The sequence below is a fragment of the Odocoileus virginianus genome, chromosome 23, assembly GCF_023699985.2.
Source record: "Odocoileus virginianus isolate 20LAN1187 ecotype Illinois chromosome 23, Ovbor_1.2, whole genome shotgun sequence".
Lineage (NCBI taxonomy): Eukaryota > Metazoa > Chordata > Mammalia > Artiodactyla > Cervidae > Odocoileus > Odocoileus virginianus.
Window position 1 is genome coordinate 29924320 of NC_069696.1, and position 22741 is coordinate 29947060.

At 37.2% G+C, this 22741-nt stretch overlaps 2 protein-coding genes across 11 annotated transcripts in view; one reads left to right on the forward strand and one right to left on the reverse strand.

Moving 5' to 3' along the window:
- Positions 1-21828, forward strand: part of IRAG2 (inositol 1,4,5-triphosphate receptor associated 2) — a 54348-nt gene extending 32520 nt beyond the window's left edge. For all 4 annotated transcript variants that reach the window (XM_070453797.1, XM_070453794.1, XM_070453796.1 and 1 more), the window contains 11 exons: positions 2676-2730; positions 2816-2843; positions 3106-3246; positions 5873-6007; positions 14304-14451; positions 15357-15400; positions 17209-17271; positions 17383-17432; positions 17726-17827; positions 19760-19867; positions 21313-21828. In XM_070453797.1, coding sequence (XP_070309898.1) covers positions 2676-2730; positions 2816-2843; positions 3106-3246; positions 5873-6007; positions 14304-14451; positions 15357-15400; positions 17209-17271; positions 17383-17432; positions 17726-17827; positions 19760-19867; positions 21313-21556 — 1118 coding nt within the window. In that variant the 3' untranslated portion in view covers positions 21557-21828. The remainder of the gene's footprint in view (positions 1-2675; positions 2731-2815; positions 2844-3105; positions 3247-5872; positions 6008-14303; positions 14452-15356; positions 15401-17208; positions 17272-17382; positions 17433-17725; positions 17828-19759; positions 19868-21312) is intronic.
- The window catches only part of DNAI7 (dynein axonemal intermediate chain 7), an 82196-nt gene continuing 78172 nt past the window's right edge, over positions 18718-22741 (reverse strand). For 6 of the 7 annotated variants that reach the window (XM_070453791.1, XM_070453789.1, XM_070453790.1 and 3 more), the window contains one exon: positions 18718-22321. In XM_070453791.1, the coding sequence (XP_070309892.1) occupies positions 22043-22321 (279 nt within the window). In that variant the 3' untranslated portion in view covers positions 18718-22042. The remainder of the gene's footprint in view (positions 22322-22741) is intronic. The other variant, XM_070453793.1, reaches the window with a different exon arrangement.

Sequence of the window (22741 nt, forward strand, 5' to 3'; positions counted from 1 at the left end):
CAACTAAACATACTGCATGCCTTAAGGAAGATCGAAGATCCTGTGTGCCACAACTAACACCCCATGTAGCCAAATAAATAAATATTTTAAAAAATGCCAATGTTAGTAGTGAATTCTCAGCAGCTCTAATCTGAGATCTGTTTTATTGTCCCATCTAAAAGCAAATAAGCCAGTATGTAAAGAATGAGTGTTAATTTACTTCTCTCCCCATCTCCCTATTAGGATGGAATAGTGCGCATAGAGTTCCACCTTTGGAAATCAAACACTATACTCACTCACTCTGTTACTTGCTGTGACTTCGGAAAGTTGTTTAACCTAAGTCTTAATTTCCTCATTTGCAAAGTGGAAATGATGAGTAAAAAGCAGTGTGGTGGTGGCTTAGTCAGTAAGTTGTGTCCAGCTCTTGCAATCCCATGGACTGTAGCCCACCAGGCTCCTCTGCCCATGGGATTTTCCAGGCAAGAATACTGGAGTGGTTTGCCATTTCCCTTGTAGCCCAGCTGGTAAAGAATCTGCCTGCAATGCAGGAGACCCTTGTTTGATTCCTGGGTCAGGAAGATCCTCTTTAGAAGAGATAGGCTTACCCACTCCAGTATTCTTGGGCTTCCCTGGCGGCTCAGCTGGTAAAGAATCTGCCTGCAAGGCGGGAGACCTGGGTTCAATCCCTGGGTTGAGAAGTTACCCTGGAAAATGGAATAACTACCCACTCCAGTATTCTGGCCTGGAGAATTCCATGGACAGTATAGTACATGGGGTCACAATGAGTCGGACATGATTGAGCAGCTTTCACTTTCACCTTTCACTTTAACAAATCAATGTATCCTTCATGAATAGACTGTGCTAAGTACTAGGCAAAATTGTTTATGTACATAGTTCCATTTAGTTCTCCCCAATGCCTGTTTGAAATAGGTGAGCTGTGATTCAGTTTCATAGCCTATAAACTGTAGGTAAGAAGAGAACCTACCACAGAAGGCTGGCTGTGAGGATTGAGTAAATGATGTAAAAAGCACTTAGAAAAGTGCCTGATGAAAGTTCTCATAAAAACTACCATAGAAAAGTAGAAAAATCATCCTTATTTTGTGGATGGTTTGATGAAGTTGTGACTACTTGTTCCAAGTAACTTAGTTATAAGGATCAAAGTGTTGACTGGAAAAAAAAAAGCACAACCTAAACTTTGAGAATTACAGTTTATCTGATAGATTTATTAAGGACTTAAGCCTGGGATATAGCTTCTCAGCTCTGAGTAACTGCTCCAAAGAGGTAAAGGAAGAGACAGTATATATGGGAGTTTTGCCACAAAGCAAAACAACAGAAAACTACCAGGCCATCCAACATCGAAAGACTACTGCTAATTGTAAAAAACCCAGACTTCTCAAGTTAGTGAATTTAGCACTTTTCTGTGCATGGGAAGATACAAGAGTCTGGACTTATTGCAGTCATTCCTTTGATATGCACCTTAACTAAAAGCAGGGCCAGTACCCTGCTTTTCTCCATCCTAAATCCCCTATGGCTTGATGGGAACAACATCTTTTGTTTACTGAAATGACAGGTAACATTCTTTGTCCACAAAAGCTAGGATTTAAGCTAGGTTTTTTCAACTCTAAATCTAATGCTCTTAATAACTACTATTGTGGTCTTTGCAAAATAGTGGAGAGTATCATTAATATGTATAGAGTCTTGTTCTGGGACTGGCCTATAGTAAACCTGTGGGAAATGGTTGGGATATCATATTTATACTGGCCACCTGTTGCAAAGAGCTGACTCATTGGAAAATACCTGATGCTGGGAAAGATTGAAGGAAAGAGGAGAACGGGGTGACAGAGGATGAGATGGTTAGATAGCATCATTGACTCAGTGGACATGAGTTTGAGCAAACTCAAGGAGATAGTGAAGGATAGGGAAGCCTGAAGTGCTGCAGTCCATGGGGTTGCAACGAGTCAGACATGACTTAGCCACTGAACTACAACAATCATGCTTATTCTTGCTGTTATTGTTACTATTATTATTATTATACTATTAATATTATTACTACTACTAGAATCCTTACTCTTGTTGCTGCTTTTAAACCCTTGATCTGTAGGAGGACCCGGGTACCAGAGGAAGGTATGCATTTAACCATGGAATCAAATTAAATAAACATTCAAATACAGGAAGAACAAACTGGGCTGTCCCTTGACTCTGAGACATTTTCAGGTTTCAAAGACTATTCACATGCTGAAATGTGAGCCAATAATTTTAACATCCTCATAATCCCCAAAGCATAATGTAGTACAGCATTATCTTATGTTAATATTTAAGCAGATGTATTATTAGCTGAGGGACATCCGAGGTGGCTCAGTGGTAAAGGATCTGCCTGCCAATGCAGGAGACAAAGGTTCAGTCCCTGGGTTGGCAAGATCCCCTGGAGGAAGAAATGTCTACCCACTCTAGTATTCTTGTCTGGAAAATTCCATGGACAGAGAGAAGCCTGGTGGGCTGCAGTCCATGGGATCACAAGAGTCGGACACGACTGAGCGACTGAGCATGCACGCATGCATTATTAGCTGGCAAGCTTTGCAGACATATGTCAATGAAATACCTTTGTTTTTTGGAGCAAGGACATAATAACATTTGGTTGAATGTGCCCTTAGCTGTTAATCCTTTTTAACCAAATACTATTCTATTGTCTTTAATAGGTACTGCTCTTTCCTCTCTTCCTGTGAAGTCGGTTAACTTTAGACAAAGTGACAAGTAAGTTCTTCCTCATACAGCATGCTCACGTTTTTGGCGTTTCTGTTGAACTATGTTTTAATAAGTTCTTTCTCTTATTCTGTAGCACTTCTGCTAATGAGAAGGAGGTAGAGGTAAGTTTCAAGCAAATATTTTTTTCTTTAATAAAAAAAGTGTTTCAGAATCACTTGCCTACAGTCCCTGTATGCTTTTTCATGAGCTGTCCTATATGTGTTGTCTTTTGGCTTGGCCATGACAAAGTACAGATAAGCTCATGCATGCCAGCATTATGTCACTGGGAGGAGAAACATATGCTTCAGTGTAATTTGGTATTAAGCTGAAATATTTTACTACATGCAACGTTCTCCCCTCACCTTCACATTATTTTGATAATAGGCCGAATTTCTCAGATTATCTTTGGGATTTAAATGTGACTGGTTCACCTTGGAGAAAAGAGTGAAGCTTGAAGAAAGATCCCGTGACTTGGCCGAAGAAAATTTGAAGAAAGAAATCACTAACTGTTTAAAACTGTTAGAGGTAAGAACCTTAACATTTGGGAACTATAGGTTTGTTATATTATTAATAAAGTTTTCTAAACTACATGACTTTATTTGTATAACTAAAACTATCACCAGGTACCAAACCCTGCCTGACTCAAATGTGAATTAATAGGAGGTAAGAAGTCAGGATCAAGCTAAGATAAAAGGTTCACCAACAGAAGGGTATAAGCAGTAAAACAAACAAATGTGTTTAAAGCAGTTATGTGACTCTTCTGCCATCTCTCTAAATCTTCAAGTAGATTTCAGGTAGAAGAATAAGCAGAAAACAATTTTAAGCTTCAAAGAAGATAATCCAAAGACCATTTCCATTTAATTAACTGAGAAAAGAGGATGGTGACTGATTTCAGTCTTGTTAGATAATGGGCAGACCCTTCTGTTAGGTACACAGAAATGTAATAGCTACTATTCTTCTATTTTATGAAGTCACCATAAATATACAGATGGGTTGGAAAATTAAAATGGCTTAATTTTTGAAAAAAATTAAAGAAACCATGTTCTGTTTTTACTGTGGTTTGAAAAACACATAATGTAAAATTTACCATAATAACCATTTTAAGTGTACATTATTAGTAATGTTGAGTATATTCACATTGTTATGAAACAGAGCTTCAGAACTTTCTCATCTTGCTTACTGAAACTCTATGTCTATTAAACTATTCCCCCTTTCCCCTTCTTTCAGCCCCTGGTAATCACCATTCTATTTTCTGTTTCTGTGAATCTGACTACTTTAGATAGCTCATGTAAGTGGAATCATACAGTATTTGTCTTTTTGTAACTGGCTTATTTTTCTTAGCATAATGCCCTCAGAGTTCATCTATGTTGTAGCATGTGGCAGGATTTCCTTCCTTTAAGGATGAATAAAATATTTCATTGTATGCATAGACCATATTTTGTTTATCCATTTGTTTATTGATGGACATTTGAGTTGCTTCCACCTCTTGACTGTTGTGAACATTGAACATTTTTGCTATGAATATTGGTGTGCAAATATCTTTTCAAGACCCTGCTTTCAATTCCTTTAGAAATATGCCCAGATGTTGATTGCTGGATTATACAGAGTTCTATTTCTTAAGTTTTTGAGGAGCCACCATACTGTTTTGCACAGGGCTTACACCATTTTACAGTCCTACTAACAATGTACCAAGGTTCCAGTTTTTCAATATCTTGGCCAACATGTTATTTTCTGATTTCTGATAGTAGCTATTCTGATAGGTGCAAGGTGATATCTCATTGTGGTTTTGACTTGCATTACTGATGATTAGTATTTGAAGCATCTTTCATATGCTTACTGGCTATTTGTGTATCATCTTTGGAGCATGTCTATTCAAGTCCTTTGCCAAAATTAAAGTAATAGATATGATTTGCAAATATTTTCTCCCATTTCATGGGTTGCCCCTTCATTCTGTTGATTATGTCCTTTGATGCACAAAATTTCGTAAGTTTGATGTAGTGCTCTTTGTCTACTTTTGCTTTTGTCATCTATGCTTTTGGTATCATATTCAAGAAATCATTGCCAACTCCATTGTCAGGAAGATTTTCACTATAGTTTTCTTCTAGAGTTATCTCCTGGGGTTATATAATTTGGGGTCTTCAATCCATTTTGGATTGATTTTTGTATATAGTGTAAAATAAGAGTCCAACTTTACTGTTTTGCAGTTTTCCAGCATCATTTATTAAAGAGACTATTTTTTCTCCATTTTGTAGTCTTGGCAACCTTGTCAAAGATCATTTGACCATATGACCATTTGACCATGTGTAGGTTTATTTCTGGGCCTGCTATTCTGTTCTACTGGTCTGTCTTTATGCCAATACCATTCTGTTTTGGTTACTGTAACTTTGTAATGTGCTTTGAAACCAAGACATGGGGTACCTTTAGCTTTGTACTTTTGTTTTCAAAACTGTTTTGCTCTTCAGAGTCCTTTGAGATGCCATATGAATTTCAGGATGAATTTTTCTGTTTTTGCAAAAAAAAAAAAATCCACTGGGATTTTGATAGAGATTATATTCATTTGTTAATTGATTTGACTAGTATGGACGTGAGACAAATGGCTTTCCATCAGGAAAGCCTTAGGAAAGCCATCATCTTAGATCAATGGCACAGGTTTGAGTATTCATAAGGCAACAAAGGCCTACTTACCTAACCAGCCTAGGCTCACCTTGTCATCAGTGGAAGAGCAAATATAGTGGTCAGAGTCAAATATAATTTGAGTATATTTTTACTACTTTTCTTAAAAATTCAAACTATGTTCTTCATATAGTGCATTCATTTATAGAAATAATTTCTTTACCACTGCTAATTAATTATATCCCATCCCATTAATTGTAGAAGAAAGATATAAACACACATGAAGGAGTGGCAAATTTGGGAAGTTAAAGTAGAGGAGATCAAAATTGTATAACAGATTTTATGAACACCTCCATAGGTCTACTTGATAGCCAACAAAGATCATAATATTTCAGTAGCATTCATTATTTGTCTTTACCGCTGCTTTTCACCTTCCACAGAGATAATAGAGCCATCTGCATTTACAACATGGTCAGTATTAGAATCACTTGCTGAGTACTTGGGTTTGATACTTTCTAATGCTTTACTTTTTGTGCAGTCTTTAGCGTCTCTTTGTGAAGATGACAGCCAAGTGCAGGAAATCATTAAGAAGCTGGAGAAGAGTGTCACGTTCCTGAGCCAGTGTGCAACACGAGTGGCCAGTAGGGCCGAGATGTTGGGAGCCATTAATCAGGTAGTTTGCCTCCATTTCCCTAATTACAGTGAAACTACTGAAAGGATTTATTACCTGTAACATTATGCATTGTGTTTCTAGGAAAACACTCTATTTGATCATTTCAGAATATTTTTGGTATTTTGTGCTTTTAGACAATGCAGCAATAAAGATCCTTGTTTATGGATCTTCTCATACCTATTCAGAGAGAAGTAGATTTTTTTTTTTTTCAAAATTTTTGGGAAATTCTGGGGAAGATTTTAAGTTTTTGAATCTATACCTAAATTGATGTGTTACATTCATATCTCTAAATAATATGTCTACACAATCACTTAGTGGTTTATTTACAGTTTTAGATATTTATTTGTTTCCTACTGCTGGGGTCCAGCCTCGGCAGGATCCAGGGGGTACTCGGGATGAACGGCGTCAGCGAGAGAAGACACGTGAGACCAGCCTTGATAGGGCCAAGTCTCAGGATGAACGGCGAGAGAGAGAGAGAGAGAGAGAGAGAGAGAGAGAGAGAGAGTGACCAGACGGGGGTGTTTGCAGAGTCTGGCAGGGTCTGGCAATGCTTTATTTTTTACCGTAGCTTTTATACCCTGAGTTAGTACATTTCTGAGGGGAGGATAGTTTAACATTACATCAGCTTGTTCTCCACGAAACCAGGGTATTTTCTGCATACTTCTTTGTTTATGAGGGTCTTGTACATTATCTTCTGGCCTTGGGGCCTATTAACATTTTATGCAGGTCAGGTGAATGTAAACCTATTTTCCGTTTCTGTGGTGACCTTAACTGAAAGGTAGAGGTCTCATAGGGCAACAGTATAGAGTAGAAGTATAACCTTGTTAACATAAAAATTAATCCTTCTGCAGAAGTTGTCAGTTGAGTTTGTCTAAGAAGTTTACCCCACACTGACTCTGTGACTTTGGTGAGGGAGCCTCTGCCTAGCACTCTTGGGTGACAATTAACAACCATCTCATTGTTACCACACTAGGGCTAAGCTCTTATTTTTCTAGATCTATATTAACAATGGTTTCTATAACACAACCTTAGCACATTAAGAGCAAAAACACAGCAAGCAAATGTTAACCCAATAGCTACTTTTAGAATAATTTTTCTTGTGTTTTCTAATAGGGCTTCCTCACCCCCCAAAGGGCTCTATGTCTATTAGGGCCTTTATATGATCAGGTTCTTTATGCTGTTTTATGATTAGGGTATTATAAGCAATCATGCCTATTAGTACCAAGGGCATAAACGCATTTGCCAAACAAACTAAAATACCAGCAAAGGAGTTTAAATTAAAACACTCCTTTCACCCTGGATAATCTCATAAAATACCACCACCTGGGAAACTTATTGATTAAAGTTCTAAATTGATTCTTATTTGGAAAGAGATCGGGGAAGGCCTTCCTGCCTATGTCACAGAAATTAGGGAGTAGTCTATTGAAGCAAGCATCAGAAAGACAGATATCATCTTTAAGGTGAGCACTGGGGGCAGCTTCTCAGAATCCCTGAAAACCTGATCTGCCTTGCCTGTCAGGTTTTCTCCTCATGACCTTGTCATGGGTGGGATCTCGTGAGCTGGCCTTTTCGAAACCCCCGAAAACCTGATCCGCCTTGCCTGTCAGGTTTTCTCCCTCATGACCTTGTCATGGGTGGGATCTCATGTGCCGGCTCCCGGCACCTACTATGAAGATGAATATTTAGTTCTTTTATAAATCTCTGCTCCCTCACACCTAAAGTGTCTTTCACTTTATTGTTGATCTTTCTTCTTTCCTGACCAAGCTTAAATTCCATGGTCAAACACTATATTCACTCTCTTGCATGAACTCTCAACACTTTTCCCTCTCTCATTTTATTCATTTAGAAAATCTACAATCTTGTTTAATATACTTCTTTACCTGCTCATGCCTGCATAGCTGGAAAACCTCACACCCTTATGCTGACTGAGTTCTCTTGAAATTCATCACAAATCTTAAGTGGTCCTTGGGGCTTCTCATCATTCACCCTGCTTCTCTTCTATATATCAATTTCATACTTTCTCTTTCCCCTGAAACCTCTATCCTGTCCTCTCCTATCTTCTCTGTCAAATGATGACTTTGCTTCCTAATTCAATAGGAAATTTGAGGTAGTCAGAAGGAATCCACCAAAAGCTTTGAACCTACAAGCATCTAAACACTTAACATTGCCTTCCTTCCTAGTACCAAAGATGAGTTTTCTCTGCTCCTATCCAAGGCTAACCATCCCACCTCTATGCAAGAGCCCATCCCTTTCAGCTTGCTAAGAATCTGGGCCACAATTCTCCCTGCAGTCTTTCCTCTCCAGTTTTTTCCCACTCTATTGAATCATTCTCATCAGCACACAAATACTTAAATACTTTGTTTATAAGACAGGAAAAATAACACAAAGCAAACACAAAAAGTCTTTCACTCTTTCTCCTTTGGTTACCACCCTGTTTCTCTGTTCCCATTTTTAGCAAATTTCCTCAATAGAACTGAACTCACTGTTTCCAATTTCTCTGCTCCCGTCACCTCTGAAATTTACTCTAGTCCGCCTTAACCTACTCTTTTTTCTTAGCCTGTCTGCTATATTCTACATGGCTAAGCTCTTCCTCCTCCTGGAAACACTCTTGACATTTGGCTTCCAGGTACCCAATCCCCTGGTTTTTTTCTCTATAGCGTAAATCATCATGGACCCTTCCAGGCTCCTTTATGGGTCCCACCCTTTCTCCCAGCCTTATTAATCTTGATGGACCCCATGGCTTTACCTTTGCATGTCTGATCTCCATCATCACTCAATCCCGGTACTATCCCATCTAGTCAACTGATGCCTCCCCAATTCACACACTTATCCTAAATATCTGCCATAAATTTTAGACTAGAATCTGCTACTGTCAACATAGGACTTCCACTTGGAAGTTTGATAGACAACTTAAGCTTAATATGTCCAAAAAGAAACTGCTGATGGAAGGGAAGAAAATATTTGAAGATCATATACCTAGTAAGGGTCTAGTTTCCAGAATATGGGCTTCCCTGATAGCTCAGTTGGCAAAGAATATGCCTGTAAAGCAGAAGACCCTGGTTCAATTCCTGGGTTGGGAAGATCTGCTAGAGAAGGGATAAGCTACCCACTCCAGTATTCTTGGGCTTACCTTGTGACTCAGCTGGTAAAGAATCCTCCTGTAATGCGGGAGACCTGGGTTCAATCCCCGGGTTGGGAAGATACCCTGGAGAAGGGAAAGGCTATCCACTCCAGTATTCTGGCCTGGAAAATTTCATGAACAGAAGAGCCTGGTAGGCTACAGTCCATGGGGACGCAAAGAGTTGTACATGACTGAGACTGCACATACATGCACATACATCCAGAATATGTAAAGAATGCTTGCAACTTAACAACAGAAAGATAAGCAATCCAATTAAAAATGCAAATAAGACTTGAATAGACATTTCCCTAAAGAAGTTATACAAATGGCCAATAAACCCATGAGAAGATGCTTAATTGTTAGCGAATTGAAAATCAAAGCCATAATGATAAACCACTTCACACCCACTAGTATAGCTATAATAAAGGATAAAGAAAGGAAGGAAGAAGGAAAATAACTAGCGTTGACAAGGATGTGGAGAAATTACAATTTTTTTTTTCATTTGAGGAAAATTGCTTTACAATGTTGTGTTGGTTTCTGCAGTATTGTTGTTGTATTAATATAATATTTAGCCACTAAAAGGAATGAAGTATTGATACATGCTACAATGTAGCTGAATCTGGAAAATTTTATGCAAACCATAGATGCTAGACACAAAGGTCACATGTTGTGTGATTGTGTTTATATATAGTATCTAGAGTGGATAAATCTTTAGGGAAAGGTAGAAGATTGGTGTTTGCTAGCTTCTAGGGGAAGGAGATGAGTAGGAAGTAACTGCTTCATAAGTATGGGGTTTTATTTTGGGATGACGAAAATGTTTGGGGACTAGATAGAAGTGATGTTTGTATAACATTGTGAATGTACTAAATGTCACTAAATTGTTCACTTTAAAATAGTAAATTTTATATTGTGAATCATAGTATAAAAAAAGAAAAAATACAATAAGTATGTATTTTGTCAGGTTCCAGTTCGAATAAAACTGTAGATGTTTTTGAGACCGCTGGGGAAATTTGAATATGAATTAGATGATGTTAAGGTGTTTATATTTATGTTGTTAGATGTGATCCTGGTATTATTATTTAAGGAAATATACTCCCATTTTTTAGATATTTATTAAAATGTTTAAGAGTTAAATAATATGATGTCTGTCACCTGTACTTAAAAAAATAGCATTCAAACTTTGAGATGAAACTTATATGCCAAAATGTTGACAATTCTTGAAACTGATTGATGGACATATGTGGATTTATTGTGTACTTTTTGTGTCTGTGGAAATTATCATAATATAAACAATTTTAATTTTTAAAAAGTAGATAAATAATATTAGATCTGTATTATCTGTAAATATTATTATGCCCATGTAAGTTCTATTCATAGCAGATACAAGTAGCCTTTTACGATGACTTTTCATCCTTTGTACAATGTTTATGTTCTTTTTGGAGTTAATAATTTTACTTTGCCATGATTGTTATGCTTAAGTTTTCTATTTACTTATCTCTAATTTATTCTTAACCTCTCCATGGAGTCTAGATTTCACAATAGATACACATTCATCAGGTATTCTGTCAATTTTTTCCTTGAGCTGTTGCTTCCAGAGACTTTTGACTTGTCAGTCTCAACTGGTGTGTGTGTGTGTGTGTGTGTGTGTGTGTGTGCGCTCAGTCGTGTCCGACTCTTTGCGACCCTGTGGACTGTAGCCCACCATGCTCCTCTGTCCATGGAATTTTCCTGGTGAGAATACTAGAGTGGGTTGCCATTTCCTACTCCAGGGAATCTTCCTGATCCAGGGATAAAACCTGCATCTCTTGCATCTCCTGCACTGGCAGGCAGAAATTCTTTACCACTACACCACATGGGAAGCAAATTCTTAAATAAAGACTTCTTTCACTTCTCTCTTGAGTTAAACTCCATCTCCTGAATCCCATGCCTCCTTCTTTGCTGGTTTATTTATTTTTCTTTATTTTGATGGAACATCTCACCGAGTAACTTTCCAAGAAAAGAATGCCTGAGAGGTAAACGTTTTGAGATGTTATATAACTGAAAATTCAAGTCTTTATTCTTATGCATCTTTACACTAACTGGGTAAAGGATTTTAGATTAGAAATCATTTCCTTTAGAATTTTTCTTGCACTGCCTCATTTTCTTCTTAGCTTCTGGTGTTGGTATCAAATTTTGATGCCATTCTGACTCCTGAGCTTTTGTTTACAGCATATTTTTACTTTTTAGAAGCTTTTAGAATATTCTCTTACCCCTACTGTCCTTCCCTGGCATGGGTTTATTTTCAACCACTATTTTAGATCCTGAGTGGACATAAATTGACAAGTTATTCCTTGAGTTCAGAAATTTTCTTGAACTATTTCCTTTTCTACACCTTGTGGACTTTTTCTACATTTTCTAAACTTGCATTCCTGTTTTTTGGCTGTTGGATCTCCTGAACTGGTCCTTTCTCTTTTCTTTTCTACCTTTTAGTCTTTTTTCTCTAGTTTCAGAGAAGTCTCCTCAACTTTATCTTGAGACTTTTCTCTTGAGTTATGTATTTTTGTTATATTTCTAACTTCCAGACTTTTAAAATTCTCAGATCCTAACTTTTTAATATCTTGTTCCCATTTCACAAATGTAATGCTTATTCTTGTTTGAAGATATTGATAGCTTCCTTGAAGTTTTCATTTTTCTGTAGTTTATTTCTTTCAGCTTGTTTTGTCCCCCTGTATTTTTATTTTCTTTTCTCAGGTTAGAGGCTTGCCTCTGACTAGTGATGACCCATTAACTAGTCCCATTAACTGATTGGGAACTCGGAATGTGTTAGGCAGGGAAGCTTTTTCCTGGCTCTGAGTTTCACACAAGCTAGGACGTTTCACCAGCATCCTCTTAATGCCAATAGTTTTTTAAGACTTTCATCCTGCAGTGTTAAGGTTCCTCAAAGAAAATTCCAACTGCCTATCTTGAGAGTATAATCCTGGCTATCAGTGTTTGGTAGTTAGAAGAATAAGGTTTTGTATCTTAATATTCAACATGTATCAGCAACAGCCACAGGAGTGGAAAAGGTCAGTTTTCGTTCCAATCCCAAAGAAGGGCGATGCCAAAGAATGTTCAAACTATTGTACAATTGTGCTCCTTTCACATGCTAATAAGATTATGCTCAAAATCCTTCAAGTTCAGTTTCAGCAACATGTGAAGGAGAACTTCCAGTCGTACAAGCTGGGTTAGAAAAGGCAGAGGAACCAGAGATCAAATTGCTGACATTCATTGGATCAGGCAGAAAGTACAGGAATTCCATAAAAGCATCTACTTCTGCTTCACTGACTATGCTAAAGACTTTGACTGTGTGGATTACAACAAACTGTGGAAAATTCTTAAAAACATGAGAGTACCAGATCACCTTATCTGTCTCCTGAGAAACCTGTATGTAGGTCAAGAAGTGGCAGTTAGAACTGGACGTGGAGCAACTGACTTGTTCAAAATTAGGAAAGGTGTATGACAAGGCTATTGTCACCCTGCTTATTTAACTTATATGCAGAGTACATCAAGTGGTTGCTGGGCTGGAGGAGTCACAAGCTGGAATCAAGATTGCCAGGAGAGATATCAACAACCTACGCAGATGACACCACTCTAAAGGCAAAAGGTGAAGAGGAACTAAAGAGCTTCTCGCTGAGGGTGAAAGAGGAGAGTAAAAAGGCTTTACTTGAAACTCAACCTGAAAAAAACTAAAATCATGGCATCTGTTCCCATCACTTCATAGCAAATAGATGGGGAAAAAGTGGAAGCAGAGATAGAATTTATTTTCCTGGGCTTCAAAATCACTGCTGACAGTGACTGTAGCCATGTAATTAAGACACTTGCTCATTGGAAGAAAAGCTATGACAAACTTAGATAGTGTACAAAAAAGCAGACATCCCTTTGGTGACCAGGGTCCGTATAGTCAAAGCTATGGTTTTTCCAGTAGTCACGTGTGGATGTGAGAATTGGACCATAAATAAGGCTGAGTGCCGAAGAATCGATGCTTTCAAACTGTGGTGCTGAAAAAGACTCTTGGAGTCCCTTGGACAGCAAGGAGATCAAACCAGTCAATCCTAAAGGAAATCAGCCCTGAATATTCATCAGAAGAACTGATGCTGAAGCTCTAATACTTTGGTCACCTGATGCGAAGCTGACTCATTGGAAAAGACCCAGATGATGGCAAAGATTGAGGGCAGGAGGAGAAGGAGGCGACAGAGGATGAGATGGTTAGATAGCATCATCAACTCAGTGGACATGAATTTGAGCAAACTCTGGGAGATAGTAGAGGACAGAGGAACCTGGCATGCTGCAGTCCATGGAGTCACAAAGAGTCAGACATGACTTAGGGACTGACCACCAACAACAGACTTTTGCTTACATCTATTTTTTTCTGTAGGATCCATTCACCATCAACTGTTACTGCTCAATCCACAGACCCTCTGTTCAAATCTCTCCAGTTATCCACCATTTTTAGTCTTTGCCCAAAATGGTAGAGGGGTTCAGCTGACCTGAGTAATACCAGAGGGGATCTGTGGATCTAATTACCTTTTATACAGATTTTCAACTCATTATGTGTTTTACCTCCAAGCTTAATTCCAGACATACCACTAATTCTTGGGCATTTGTGGATTTCTGTGATTCAACCCAGGTTTCTTCCAGACTTTTCTTACTTTTTTTTTTTTTTTTTTTTAGGGTTTGGCTTTTCAGGTCTTTGCTGTTTACCACTAGTCTGTCTACTTGGCAGGTGTTCAGAATTAGGTTGCTATTCTGTCCTCTTCCATTCTGATTACCCTTGTATGCCTGCCTGCTAAGTTGCTCAGTCATGTCCAACTCTTTGCAACCCTATGGACTGTGGCTCACCAGGTTCCTCTGTCCAAGGGATTCTCCAGGCAAGAATACTGGAGTGGGTTGTTGTGCCCTCCTCCAGGGGACCTTCCTGACCCAGGGATCGGACCTGAGTCTCTTTATGTCTCCTGCATTGGCAGGACAGTTCTTTACCACTAGCAACACCTGGGAAGCCCTTACCCTTTTATACTGATGCCTTTAAAACACAGCAACAAATTATCATCACTTTAGTGGGATTTATGTCTGAGATGAAGATAAGTGGATGTATCTTTTAACTGAGTGTTAAGGATAGTATTTTTGATGTAAATTTGTTTTGTTTTGTTTTCCTGATAGGAAAGCCGGGTTAGTAAAGCAGTTGAAGTGATGATTCAGCATGTAGAAAATCTGAAGAGGATGTATGCCAAAGAGCATGCTGAATTAGAAGAACTGAAACAGGTTCTTTTGCAAAATGAAAGGTCTTTTAACCCTCTTGAAGATGAAGGTAATAAAAGTTTAAGATAATAGTACCAGTTACATTTTTCTAACAGTCTCCTCTTTCATTCTTTCTTACTAATTCTTATTATACACTGTCTTTAGTACAACACACTTTATGTTAAGGTTGTTATTAGAAGAATATAAAAAGGATACAATATATAAAATAAGAAGTAACTCATTCCTGTTATTTATATAGCCCAAAGTAAGATGTCAGCATACAAATTAGGAGACAAGTATTTTATGGTAGACACCAAAAATTCATTAAATTGTTGATATGAGAGAGTGTATTTAATCCAATTCATCGAGTTGACCCCAGTATTGTCCTACTTAGGAACTGGCTCTTTTGCCATACATAAAACAAGACACCATAGTATCAGTGAACCACTTTCATCAACAGTGGTTTTGTATCCCTCGAAGAAGGAATGACCATGGCAGAACAAGCTGATGAGTGTCTTGGAAAATAGTGAGACTACTGAGACCATGGAAAGTATCTCAACAGAAGGCCTATATATACCTTGTAATAGTTTTATTTTAGATAGATAATATAAATGTTCACAAGCAGAATATTCATTTTAATGATCTGTTCCCTCTTTTGTAAAAGTAATAATGTTTGATGAGCTTCTGATCTGTAATTTTGGGCTCATTTATTCAGCATACATTCACTTTGTGCCCCATCTGTCCTGGGCAGACTGTGGCATTGTGGACAGTGGCAGTGACACAGAGGACTGTATCTCATTGGTTCAGATATTGTTTTGAATCATCAAATAAATGATAACTAGATATTTGCATTGTTCAGTAGTCACTAGGGTCTTAAATAATTTCCGACTATTACTTTTCTTTATAAAGAATTAAGACCATTATGTTAAATTGCATATGTTAATTTAAAAAATATGCAAATGTTTTCCCTTTCAGATGACTGCCAAACTAAAAAACGTTCTTCTTCTGTAAACTCTAAGGTAATTACCAATTCACTTAACAAATGTCTATCAAACATTACAGATGAGATGATTTTAAAATATTTTTTGAAGTAACATGGCTTTAAATGTAAATCATAAAGCAACAATGATTTTAGGTCATATATGTTATATGCATGTGTGTGTTTATGTTTATATATATATGCTTTTATACTTCTTGCAATATTTGTATGTAACAAGGCTTCCCAGGTGGTCACTTGGTAAAGAACCCACTGTCACTGCAGGAGACTCAAAAGACACCAGTTCCATCCCTGAAAGATCCCCTGGAGTAGGAAAATGGCAACCCACTCCAGTATTCTTGCCTAGAAAATTCCATGGACAGAGGAGCCCGGTGGGCTATAGCCCATAAGGTCGCAAAGAGTCAGACACGACTGAGCAGGCATGTGCACTAAGTTTGCCTGCAGTGAGAAGAAAGTCAGTGTAACAATAGTTTTTCTTTCATGTGAAACCAGAATTGGGAGTCAGCAGTCTAAAAGTGGCAGAGCAGCTTCACAAAATCTCGAGGGCCCAGTCGCCTTCTCTCTTACTGAATCATCACCCTCAGAGCTTTGCTTCCATGTCATGATCAGCTTTGGCAGTTCTGAGTACCAAGTCCTGGTCATTACTAAATATGTAGAGCCATATTCCAGGAAAAAAGAACAAGAGAAACAGGTGTTCTCTCTCTCTCTGAAGACACTCCCTAGAAGTCCCAGATAACATTTCCTTTTTCATTTTTGCTTGGAAACAAGATGAAAACAGAGCTTTTATTCTGGAGGCTGTATATGTAACTGAAAACCAAGAGGTCTGTTACTAAAAAAAGGGGGGGGGGGTTGGAAAATGGGCTATTGAAAGTCAACCAGCAGTTTTTGTCCTTTTAAAAATCAGGTTTTCACAGAATTTTTGAACAAGTGAGTTTAAAAATCATTCCCTCTAAATTGATCTTATTCACAGATGAACAAAATCACTTTCACAGAAATTATATGTTTAGTTATGATCCTGTAGTGATAGAACCATGATTAGAATCCAGATTCCTGGACCACAGTTTGATATGCTTGATGTTCAGCTAACCTATAAAATTAAATTAGGGATGATGGTTTAAGAAAAGAATTCACATAAAAATTCTCATTTATTTCCTACATTCAGCATATTTTTATTTCCTGTAGTCCCACTTATTTCAACTTTAAGAGCCATAAAATATGACATAACATTTTCCTGTATAAATCTCAAGGCTAAGGTATAAACAACATCCATTCATTAAAATGTCATACTTATCCTTAAATATGTTAAATGGAAAAAAATGAAACCATGAAAAAAGAAAGCTCTTAAATAGAAGCATATTTATCTCCTCTTGATTTGGGGAAAATTTTCCAAGCATAAAAGAAATGGCAGCAAAAGTGAGGAAAAGATGAAAAGATTTGGCTGCATTAACAATAAAAAAAGTTTTTTGCCAAGAAGTATCTTTAGCAACATAAATATGGGCAAAAATCATAAACAGGTGGTTCTCAGATCAGATACATAGCTGTTCAACATAGAAAAACAGTGTTCAGTGTTATTATAAACCTAAACAGAAAACCTTGTATTCCTTACTTGGCTGGCAAAAATTATCCAGTGTTGGAGAAGGTGGAATATAAATTGGCAGAATATTTCTGGAAGGAAATTTGGCCATAACAAAAACCTTGAAAATATGTCTCCTGTTTAACTCAGCAATGGTCAAGTACATGGATGTGTACATACAAGAATATCCATCAGTGTTTCATACAAGGATAAAATATTGTGAATTTTCTAAATGCACATTTCCTCCCTCTGGGTAGCCATCTTCTCTTCGAAGAGTGACCATTGCCTCTTTGCCTAGAAATATTGGAAATGCAGGAATGGTAAGCAAATTCCTAAGTGTTCTTAGTCAGAAGCAAATTAATTTTTATATCACCAAAAAAAACTTCACTAAATTTGTATTTTATTATTTCCTTAATGTCTGAACTTTAAAGTTGGCTGGGATGGAAAATAATGACCGATTCAGTAGGAGGTCAAGCAGTTGGTAAGTGTAATTTTATGATGCCTCTTTAGGAACCTTATTATAACTTGGCTAAAGTAAATGTTTGAAATAAGCAATATAGTAACATTTGTTTTGTATGGAGTATATGCAGAATAGTTATAAAAATTGGCACATGATCATGAAATTGTTTTCTTATGAGATAAGCATTACATGAATGTGTTAAAGAAAAAATAAGAACATATTGCTTCTGTATTGATTTAGGTAGTGGGAAATAAATTGGTAATGGCTACACAAGTATTTGATTTGATAAAGTGGCTATAATCATCTTTATTTAGGCGTATTTTGGGGTCAAAGCAGAGTGAACACCGTCCCTCATTACATCGATTTATTAGCACCTATTCCTGGGCAGATGCTGAAGAAGAAAAGTGTGAACTAAAGTAGGTGAAGCTTGATGTGTTTATTAACCTGACATGACTGGGGAACAAATAGTGGGCATCACTTTTAGTCTGTGGAGTTCACTGCTGCATCATCAAAAAGACCATTCATTGTATAAGACTTTTATGAAAATAAAGCACTATGTAAATGTTACTTATGAGGACATTCACTCAGTACTGCAAGCTGTGAGGTCTTAAGTTAGAAAAGAACCTGAAATTTGCCAGATTTGTGAAGATAAATCTTTTTCCTGTATAGGTATATTGTCATCAGGGGGGAAGGTTCATACAGAGCCATAGAAATAAAATGTTCATCAACTTAAATGAATTATATACAACATGTGTGTGTATGTGTACATATAGACATAATGTATATGTTTATATTTATATATATCCTATAGACACATATGTAAAATATGTGCATTACATATACATCTGTCTTCTCTTTAGGTAAATGAAGAGTAGGAAAAACAAAACTCTACATTGCTATCTCTATATTTAGCAAGTGAAACAAATAAAACATACTTCTATAGTGAAAGGTAGAAGGTAAGAGGGAGGAACATGAAGAAATGCTGCCTCTAAAATCCTTGGTGACATTTGGTCTCAGTTTCCTCATCTGTAAAGATCTTAATGAAATGATTTTATGTTGGTTGTATACATGTTCCTTGCATGCCTATTATATTAGGCACACCATGCTCAAGCTTAAGGGATATGAAGAAAAAGACATTGTTCCTACCCTTAAAGCCCTTTTTTCTCCCTTAAACAATTGTGGAAGCCTAATTGCATGGTTTGAATTCCCTTTTATTAAAGATTTAGAATTAACATAATGGATATTTTCTGCTCTGGGTGTTAAAAAAATCAAGAGTTTCCTTGAAAAAAAGTTATCTCTTTTAAAATTTTTGTTTGTATGGCATGATTTCTACTGAGAAGTTTTTGCAAACAAAAGACTGAAACCTTGAGAATCCTATAGGAATTCTGGGCTGGGGGTCTTGTGTTCTTTAAAAACCAAACTAAAATCTACCACAGGCATTCCCCATAAATGTCTGACTGAAAAACAAAAACTTTGACATGCAGTTCATTTTGGCCACTGAGGGGGATAATGAACTTGGGATTTCAAAATTAAAATCTAACTAGGGACTCATGAGTGGTCCTGAAACATGGAACATGAACAATGAAACAGCTAAGTTTTTTCCAGGCAAAGGATTTCTCTTTAAATAATATGATTTCAATACAGTCAACCCAATTGCAACTTCCCAGTTCATTGAATACTATTGATTTTAAGTATTTTATACCAAACCTATCTTCATAAACACTTTTTAAATTATGAAGGTTTTTTAAAGACAGAAGTGACACTTTAATGCTATTCCAATTTAGTGTTGCTCAAAAAACCAACAGAAAAGATTAATTTTAATTAATTGTTAATACACAATGTTAAAAAAATGTGATAAAAGAATACTTGAGAAAAATTTTACTGTATGTTGAATGAAAAATTCACAGAAGAAATAATGGCATCCACATTTGTTTTTTAAGGTGTAGTTACTTATACATACACATACACACACGCATGCACATGCAAAGATGGAAAATCACAGTAATAACACTGGTTAATTACAATTGGTGAGCACTGACTAACTTACACATGTTCTTTGTAAATCTCCCCTTTTAATTTGTTCTTTGGCTAGCACCCAAACTTTCTACAACAAACATTTGCTATTTTTCTAAATACAAAGTTACTTAAAAAATTTAAATTCCTATAAATGATTAAAAATATAAAGTTGGTGATTTGACTTTTAGAATTAGGTATTTATCAAATCTTCCTAAAGCAAAATAAATATCTGCAAGCTTCCTTACAAAATACAGTAAAACTTAGCAATACTTTGTAAATAATTATAGAACACTGTCCATACTTTAATACTTAGACACAATACTTATTTACAGAACTAAAGATGACTTAGAACCACCTGAAGAAGAAACAGTAGAAAAGACAAGAAAGTCAAGTCTTTCTGAAAAGAAAACTAATCCATCAAAATGGAATGTCTCTTCAATGTAAGTTATTTACTTGCTAAATGATATCATTTTGGTGGAATGTGGAAAGGTAAGGCAGGGTTAGAAGGATTGATCTTTTTCATTATTTTTGCCTCTTAAAAATTTATTTATTTTTGGTTGCACTGGGTCTTCATTGCTGTGTGCAGGCTTTCGGTAGTTGTGGCCATTGGGGCCTTTCCATTGCATTGCACAGGCTTCTCATTGCAGTGCTTCTCTCGCTGTGGAACATGGCCTCTAGGTACACAGGCTTCAGTAGGTGCAGCTCATGGGCTCGAGAGTGCAGGCTCAGTAGTTGTGGTTCTTTGTTGCTCCATGGCATGTGGGATCTTCCTGGACCAGGGATCCAGTCCGTGTCCCTGCGTTGGCAGGTGGATTCTTTACCACTGGCCCACCAGGGAAGTCTAGCAGCATTAATCTTAATCAAATTACTTTACTAAAAGATCTTTGAAAATGTTAAATTTAAGATGAATAATAACAAACTTCATACAGTCTACAAGAATTATTCCTGAACCTATGAGCTACAGGAGGCAGGGGAGTTCACAGTGTAAGGAACTTGGCCTTGGGACCAAATGGCTGAAATAGCTCCCTAACTAGCTGTGTGACCTGGGCAAGTTCATCTGTTTTTGACCATCAACTTCTTCATCTATAAAGCAGGAATGATAATAGTACTTATGTCATTGTTTCGCTATCATGATTAAATGAAAATTCAGCACATGTAAAATGCTTAGTACAGTACCTAACACATAGTTAACTATTTTCAAAGACTTATATGATGCTGTAATAAGGTTTTTTTGGTGGATGTTTCTAAAAGGAAGAGTTTACATTTCAGTACACCAAAAGTCCAGGGTATGATGAGGAATAAGTGACATGCTTATAAGTACATACACATAAATCATGCTCAACCCGATAAATAACTTTGTTGTTTCTACCCTAGGAATATAAATTGCCTTACCTGACTTAAAGAATGAAATTAGTACTCAAATGTACTGGTTAGGAGTTAAATAATGCCTAAGTCACATAATTTTCAGATTTCTATCCTAGCACCTCATTTCTTCAATTCTAAAAAATATAAGGGATAGCAGGGAGCAGATCGTGGCCAAGCCCAAGACAACAGATGACATTGTGTAGCTTATTACAAGGAGGTGTCAGTGGTAAAGAATATGCTTGCCAATGCAGGAAACGTGGATTTGATCACTGCGTCAGGAAGATCCCATGGAGTGGGAAATGGCAACCCACTCCAGTATTCTTGCCTGGGGAATCCCATGGACAAAGGAGCCTGGTGGGCTATTGTCTGTGGTTGCAGAGTCAGAAATGACTGAGCACACGTGTACGTTGGTGGGATTATGTACGGTAGATACACGACTTGATTATTGTTGGCAAAAGGAATGTTTCTAGTATACAGAAGATTGTGATTACTGCATACTGATTTTGTGTTTTTGTTGTAGTTATGACACATTAGCTTCCTGGGCAACAAACCTCAAGACTTCCATCAGAGAGGCCAACAAGGCGCTCTGGCTTTCTGTGGCATTCATTGTACTGTTTGCAGCGCTGATGAGCTTCTTCACAGGCCGATTTTTCCAGAAGCCCGTGGACGCTGCCCCCACACAGGATGGGGACCCCTGGATGTCTCTAGAACACATCTTGTGGCCATTCACCAGACTCCGACACAACGGGCCCCCGCCAGTGTGACTGCAGCACATCCTAATGTGTGTATCTTGATTTTTAAAGTTTCAGTATCTGAACTTTGTACATTAGTAACTTTTAGCTGGGAAATTACAGAATGGAACCAGAGGTTCTCAGAATGACTGTAAGATATTTTATATTCCCTCTTTTTGTGATTACCTTCCTAACTAAAATGCAGTGGGGAGGGAGCCTACTTATATGATTTTTTAATGAGCTTTCTGAGGAGGAGATATTATTGTTTGTTAAAATTTATTGAAATAAAGAACCATTCAAATCTATGAACAGTGAACATTGGTCGTCTCAGTAGGTCAAGTACAAGAGGAAAAAAAAACACCTAATCTTAAGAAATAAAATTTGAGTATAAAATGCTGATTAGATCATTTGAACAGCCTGTTTGAAATATATTCACTCATTACACTTTATTGAAGAAATACCTGATGTTTCTCCCAGTTGCTTGATTCTTCATACTGGATAAAATTTATCCCTGGGGATTTAAGAATAGCTGAGTAGCCTAGTTGATAGTAGCATGTGGCAGACAGAGTCAACAAACTGGCAGTTGGAACGCCTGACTTCCCTCATTGCTTCCTGAGAAGCAAAATCCTTAACCATGTGATATAAAGTGGAATGAAATTCAGTTTCTTCTTTAAGGGCTTCAGAAAATGCATCACTGGATTCATTGATCTTGAGACTTTGTGCCCTGTCACCACTAAACATTAAAAGGGTCCAGTTAGGATTTTGAATGGATTCTTCTTTAAGAAGGTGTTCCCTCACCTAAAAAAAAAAAACAGAGAAAAAATTAGAGAAATCTGTTAATAGTTCCTCTTTTATTCGGTATTTTGACAGTTGAGCATGTTACTTTGTTGTTGTTGTTGAGGGGCTAAGTCATGCCCAGCTATTCATAACCCAGTAACTCCAGCATGCCAGGCTTCCCTGTCCTTCACCATCTCCTGAAGCTTGCTCAAACTCATGTCCACTGAATCAGTGATGGCATCCAAGCATCTCATCCTCTATCACTCCCTTCTCCTTCTCTTCTAAGTCTTTCCCAGCATCAGGGTCTTTTCTAATGAGTCAGCTCTTCGCATCAGGTGACCAAAGTTTTTCCATACAATGGTCACAAAAATTGTGAACAATTTTTTTGGCCAACCCAATATTTGAAGGGCTTGAGTTCCCCAAATTGCTAAGATAAAAAGA